Here is a 7,444-nt window from a genome sequence, read left to right as displayed (position 1 = left end):
TAATAATAATAATAATATCATCCTGGGGAGCCCACTGGGCTCTGAGCCGCAAGGCACACTGGTGTGAACAAGGCCCAACAGTTAACTTCACTGCCGGGCTACACCATCAACTGAGTACTCCCTGTTACCTCACAGGGCAGCTGCCACTGCAGTAGCAGTTACCTCACTGCAAGGCATCACAAACAGCAACTAAGTAGCTTACTGGGCCGCACCCACCACAGCCACCACAATTGTAGTACCACAGGTAGCAGACTACCTAGGTAGGAAATTCCCACAAATCTGACTAGAGAAAGGGGTACCCACAATTTTAACCCATAAAGGGGAACTTCTCCCTACCTGCCTAACTAGGCAACTTGCTGCCAACTACCATCTTGCACTGATGTGCACCATATCAAATTTGAGGCTAGAGCACCCAATGGCCCAAATCTGCCTACTTAAATGGAGGGAAGGCACCAGCCAGCCCAGACCAGCCAGCCCAGGTGCTAAAACCAGATGCCAATAGGCTGATACCAGTGTCAGTCAGCAGATTGACCACGCCTATCAGCTGCAACAGGGTTAACCTCATGCATGCTGGACTGAACAGCCAAAGTGAAAGAGGCTGTGAATCCGATACCATGGCCACACCTGCTGCACAGTCCTAACACTCTGTGAGTACAGCCTGTGCCTGCACCAGAAACATTTAGGCCTGTACCCCTCCCCTGTGCATGGCCTGTCACCTTTTGGCTTGACAGGGCCGTCTGGCTGCTGATTGGCTTTAAGCATGGCATTGTGGGTGATCTGAAGTTCCCACAGTTCCTTACCCCATGTCCTAACATGTGCGGCACCTATTTTAGAAAAAATGGTATTTGTTACCATGAAGTGTGAGGAAATCTGGATTAGATGCCAATAAAATCTTTCCTGAAATTTGTAACGAATTCCACTTCTTCAGCTTTGATTCACTCATCTCTAGTGGTCACCCTTTAGACTTACTTGGTTCAAAGAACAAGGATGTCCATCAGGTTTAGTCATGGAGAACAGCCAAGCTGGTTAAGGTGTCAGGGCTTCAATTTCCTTCTGTTGTAAAAACTCTTCATGGCCTCGATGATCTCTTTGTTCCTCATGCTGTATATTATGGGGTTGGTTACTGGGGTGCGCATAACAAAGAGCAAAGATTTTAACTTGTTCTCATAGAAGTTGTGTGCTGTGGATGGAGACAGGTAGATAGCAATGACGGAGCCATAATAAATGCAGACCACTAGAAGGTGAGAGCTACATGTGGAGAAGGCTTTTCTTCTACCTTTAGAGGAGGACATCTTAAAAATCACAATAAAGATGCAGATATAGGACACAGTGATGCAAACCAAAGGCAAGTATGAGCCAAAAATGGCAACTGAGAAGTCAATCCAGGTCAGGAAATTGACATCTGAAGAGGTGAGAGCAAGAAGAGGAGCAAAATCACAAAAGAAATGGTCAATGATGTTGGAGGAACAAAACTGTAACTGACTCATGAGAATAATTTCAAGTTTTATGTAAATGGTCCCAACCAACCAAGGTATAAAGACCATCTGGATAGAAAGAGTCATATTCATTATGGAAGAATACCTTAACGGGAGACAAATGGCCAAGTATCGGTCAAGAGACATCACCATGAGGGTCAAGCACTGAGCAGAGGTGGCGACAAACACAAAGAAGTACTGAGAGATACAACCATAGATGGACATACGGCCACCCTCTGACCATATGATGGCCAGCATGTTTGGTACAATAGAGGTGGTGAGAATCAGATCAGCCAAGGACAGATTGGAGATGAAGAAGTACATTGGACGATGGAGACGGTAATTGTAGAACACCAACATGATGATCATAACATTTCCAAGAAGTGAGAACATGTACACAAGGAAGGCAAGAATAAAGAAGACAATCCGGAACTTGTGGATATTCTGGAAGCCAATGAGAAAGATCTCAGTCACCGTGGTCTGGTTGTCTCCACACATGGTCCAAGATATGGGATTCTTCTAGTCTGGAAATCTGTAAAGTGTGAAATATTCTTATTTATGTGTAATATGTTGTATCAGTTAGTAATGAGCAGATGTTTCCTTTTATTATCTTTTGAGAGATGACTAGTAATGAAAAAAAATATATTACAATCATTTTCCAAAAATGTGAACACAAATATGCCCATGTAACATCAGATTAAAGAAGACAATCTGGAACTTATGCAAAGAAAGGACCGAGTTGTCTCAAGACAAGGAGGACCCGCGCTGATAGGTTAAGGTGAAAGAAAACGACTTTATTGGAACAACACACAACGCGTTTCGGGCATGCACTCTGCCCTTCTTCAGGTGTAATGGTTCTAAACAAATAACAATAAATAAAAACATATAACAAAACTTGTCCTAAGATTCTTTATGATCACATAAAAAACGACAAAATGTCTTTAACCATTATAAAACATCATAAGAAAAAAGGAAAATGTGTTCCCTACATAGTAGGCAGAAATAAAAAGTACAGATATAAATACTCTTTAGTAAAATGCTATTAAAAAGAATGTCCTAATTTGAAAACCAGGGTCTGTTATATTAAACACAATCCTATGTACAGCAGTAATCACTGGCAGAAGCTAAACATCTCAACTCTAAATGAGCAAACTCCAAAGATTATCACAGTGATCAGATAGTTCTGATGGTAGCTTATCATATGTCCCAAAGGGCAATGTTGTGACTTAGGGTTTGGAATATAGGAGCATAATTGCTTACCTTTGGCCGTCCAGCCGAGAAGCTTGCTTCCACTGTGGAGGGCTGGCTATAAATAGTATGTATTAGGGAGACGTCATGTTATTTCCCGCACAAAAGTTCCCACGCGTGCGTACTGTGGCGCACGTGTGCCGAAGGCACAAAGACATTCAGCGTCTTGTATAAACTAGTGCGCGTGCGTCTAAAAAGCCCGGGTTACGGGAAGACGCATGCGCATAAGGGGCTCTCATTTATCAATCCTATGCGCACGCGCTCGGCTCGTCAGTCCGGCGCTCACTTTTTCTCCTATAAAGGATTAGTCTTACATAACGAGCCGCGCGTGTGTATGCCAAGACATAGCGACACACTCGTGCAGGCTCATACATGCCGTCAAGCATCCGTATAGACTATCTAAAATGCATATTAGTTATTAAGAACCCATGGAAATGTCTTTTACGCTAATCGGAGGAAAAAACTAGTTTTTTCTGTGTTTACAGAGAACAATTAAAAAAAAACACACATATTCTTTACAACATGAATTTAAAAGAACAATAAAGGACTACCTTTGCATGACTGGCTAGAATTTTAAGAATTAGACAAATACATTATTATGTCAGTTGTTACAAAACTCATATAGATGTTTTTTACATTATTGAATAAATATTAATATTATGAAACTGGATTAGATACAATATAAAACTGACAGAAGGAAATTATATGGGAGTGAACATGTTTTAAACCAAAATGACCAATAAAGCTATACTGTTTTAGGTTAAATTTGGATATATCTATACCACAGGGGAGGTTTTACATGTGATATTATAGGTTAATTCAGAAGATTAGTTTGATCCATACCAATATAGCTGTTAGGTGGTTATGTCCTCTAGGGCTTCGTTTAAACCTGTGGGGGTTAAAGTATTTAGGCGGTATATCCAATACATTTCTTTGCGCTTTATTAGTTGGAAGCGGTTATGGCATGTTTCCAACACATGGTCTATTGGGGTTATCGTAAATCCACTAAAATTGCCCTCATGATGGTAGGCAGCGTGTTTGGAGACGCTATGTTTTAAGAATTTATTCAGAACATTTGACCTATGTTTATTGAGTCGCTCTCGTAATGTGCGTATGGTGCGACCCACGTATTGCAGGCCACATGGGCATTCCAAGACGTATATGATATAACTAGAATCACATGATAAATGATAATCTATATTAAAAACTTCCCCTGTATCCGTACTTTTAATACTTTTTCTACCATTTGTGATTGTTTTACAATATTTACATTTTTTACTGTTTTGCAGACCAGAAAGTGAATTTCTGGGTTAAAAATAAGACACCTGAGGAATCCCCAGCCCCAAAAAAACCCAATCCTCTTCCCAACAACCGATCTAGAACTCCCAAAACTGGTAGAAATAAAAACGCCAGAAATATGAAAAGTAACAAAATTAGTGGTTCTAACAATTTTGGGAAGAATGCTATCATTGAACCATCTTCCACTATATCGTCTTTGCGAAAAATAGCCATACATCAATCAGCCAATCAAAATAGGAAAAATTCCTTGTCCATTACTCCTTCGGTTTCTGCTATGGCCAATCCTCACACTGATATAGAGAAACGTGGCGAACCAGAACCAGAAGTAGAAGTCAATCCTTTGCTGGACCTACCGAAAATCACATCATTGGGTCTTCGCCCAACTTCCTTTGGTTCCATTGATCAGAAAACATCCACTAATAAAGAATCTTCCATGATTCAAGGAACCAACATTTTGGTTCCTTCTATATCAAAAAACGAAACAGTAACCCTAAGAAATACACTCACGGAGGCCGTCAAAAAGAGTTCACCTCTTAAGGCTTCAAACAACGGAATCTCCGGACCAACCAGCCCAGATATCTTGGATAGGCTTGCATCAACTACTACAGACCCTTTTTCATCTCCCGAACCAAACAGGGGTACACCACGATCAGATCGCTCTTCCTCAGAAGTTTTCGATGACTCATTATACAATACTCCCCTGTCCACATCTCAAATCCATCGTTTAATGGAAGAAACACACCCTCAACCATCCATTAACATGTCCTATACAGCCCTCCCAACGGTCTTATCACCAGCATCCACTCAACTATTCAGGGAACATCCCAAACCCATCAAAATGTCAGACTTTTACAGCCCCATTGGACAGAAGAGGAAGAATAGATTAACATCACCCTGTGAAAATGCCGAGCCTTTTTTAGGAAGAGACGAAGGGGCTGCAGAGGGGGGAGGAAGTCACACAAACGAACCAGTGGAAATAAGTCCACGGAACAAAAGGAACAAAACTTAGGTCTTAATATTTTTAACCTCTCTGATTATAATCTATCAGAAGCTGAAAAAAGTTTGCTTAGTAAAGGGCTGTCTTTCTGTCCTGAACAAAAGGTCGATGACTACAATTATTTATAGATTTAAACCAATATGTTCGCAAGTTGACTTTAACTAGACATTTCGAAATGGTATCCACCAATCAGAATTTAGAAACTCAAGCTGCAAGGCATGAGGGGGCGACCACTAGTTCCGACCCCATTACAACAAATCTAAAACCCAAGAGTACATTTTATCCGTTACATCACAAAGGCAAAAATGTAGAAACTTTTTATTCTTTAGTAGCCAACGAATTCCGTCAGTTGGCAGGCACAACCTCCTTTTCTAAAAATAATCTAACTAAGGCTGAAAGAATAGCAATGTCATCTTTAAAAAAGAATTCAGACCTAATTATTAGAAGTGCGGACAAAGGAGGTGGAGTTGTCATCCAAAACAGAGCTGCATATTTAGAAGAAGCTAAACGTATACTTTCAGATGGCCAGTACTATACGAAACTATCACATGACCCCACCTCCGGACATCTACAAGAATACTACAAACTAATTGAAGAAGGCTACAAACAGGGGGTCCTTCTGAAAAAAGAAAGAGAGTATTTAATGGTGAGAAATCCAACAATTGCCCTGTACTATCATCTCCCAAAGGTACATAAATCCATCACAAATCCGCCGGGGAGACCCATAATCTCTGGGCTCAATTCAATCAGTAGGAATTTGTCAGAGTACATCGACATCCAATTACAACCATACGTCACAAGTTTAAAATCTTATTTGAAAGACTCCCCATGTCTCATAAATGAAGTAATTGGAATTACATGGAGATCTAGCTATATCTGGGCAACACTAGATGTCCAAGCTTTATATACAAATATCCCCCACAAAAAAGGTGTCGAAAATGTGACACGGATACTATCGCAGGACCTAAATATGCCCCGTGAACAACAAAGGTTCATAATAAAAGGGATTGAGTATATACTCAACCACAATATATTCAAATTCGAGGGTGACATATTTAGGCAGACCACAGGGACTGCCATGGGTACTAGGTTTGCGCCTAGCTACGCAAACCTGTACATGGGGGGCTTTGAAGACACCTATATTTATAGGGACACAGAGTGGTCACCTCACCTCATTTTCTACAGACGTTATATTGACGACCTTATTATCATCTGGGATGGCACGGAAACAAAGTTTATGAAATTTGTGGAATATCTAAACAGTAATGACTGGGGCCTAAGCTTTACTGCTACATCAAGTCCCACTAGTATAGATTATTTGGATCTTACTCTGTGTAGTAAGGATAACATCATTACCACTCGTACATTTTTTAAGAAAGTGGATTGTAACAGCCTCCTTAACTACCAAAGCTTACATCATAGGGGCTGGAAAAACAATGTACCCTATGGCCAATTTCGTAGGTTAAGAAGGAACTGTACCAATGACACTGACTATAGAACCCAGAGTGAAATCATCAAGAAGAGGTTCTTTGACAAAGGCTATCCGAAACAACTAATACAAAGTGCACAATCAAAAGTGGCCACCTTATCACAAAACGATTGTTTACAACCTAAAAAGAAAAAAGAAAATACCAATTTTAAACTGAATTTTCTCACCACATTCAATAATAAACATACAACAATACGCAAAATAATACAAAAACACTGGCCAATATTACAAAATGACCAATATTTGAAAAAAGTCCTTCCCCCAAATCCAGGTCTAACTTTTAGACGTGCACGCACTCTCAAAACCATTTTGGCTCCAAGTAGACTCAAGAAAGTACGGAGCAGTACCCCTTTCCCCCAATCCATAGGTACATTGGGAAGCTGGAAATGTAACAGTAAAAAATGTAAATGTTGTAAAACAATCACAAATGGTAGAAAAAGTATTAAAAGTACGGATACAGGGGAAGTTTTTAATATAGATTATCATTTATCATGTGATTCTAGTTATATCATATACGTCTTGGAGTGCCCATGTGGCCTGCAATACGTGGGTCGCACCATACGCACATTACGAGAGCGACTCAATAAACATAGGTCAAATGTTCTGAATAAATTCTTAAAACATAGCGTCTCCAAACACGCTGCCTACCATCATGAGGGCAATTTTAGTGGATTTACGATAACCCCAATAGACCATGTGTTGGAAACATGCCATAACCGCTTCCAACTAATAAAGCGCAAAGAAATGTATTGGATATACCGCCTAAATACTTTAACCCCCACAGGTTTAAACGAAGCCCTAGAGGACATAACCACCTAACAGCTATATTGGTATGGATCAAACTAATCTTCTGAATTAACCTATAATATCACATGTAAAACCTCCCCTGTGGTATAGATATATCCAAATTTAACCTAAAACAGTATAGCTTTATTG

At 40.1% G+C, this 7,444-nt stretch overlaps 1 protein-coding gene across 1 annotated transcript; it reads right to left on the bottom strand.

The window, feature by feature from the left end:
* Positions 1-1,034: 1,034 nt before the first annotated feature.
* On the bottom strand, positions 1,035-1,973 carry LOC142204230 (olfactory receptor 5V1-like). The gene has a single exon (XM_075275540.1). The coding sequence runs from the start codon at positions 1,971-1,973 to the stop codon at positions 1,035-1,037; it is 939 nt and encodes a 312-aa protein (XP_075131641.1).
* Between the last annotated feature and the right edge of the window lie 5,471 nt (positions 1,974-7,444).

Source organism: Leptodactylus fuscus, chromosome 5 (genome assembly GCF_031893055.1).
Source record: "Leptodactylus fuscus isolate aLepFus1 chromosome 5, aLepFus1.hap2, whole genome shotgun sequence".
NCBI lineage: Eukaryota > Metazoa > Chordata > Amphibia > Anura > Leptodactylidae > Leptodactylus > Leptodactylus fuscus.
This window is presented reverse-complemented; position numbering and strand designations above follow the sequence as displayed.

Coding starts and splice junctions, on each gene's coding strand:
- LOC142204230 (XM_075275540.1), bottom strand. CDS start 1,973: ATGTGTGGAGACAACCAGACCACGGTGACTGAGATCTTTCTCATTGGC.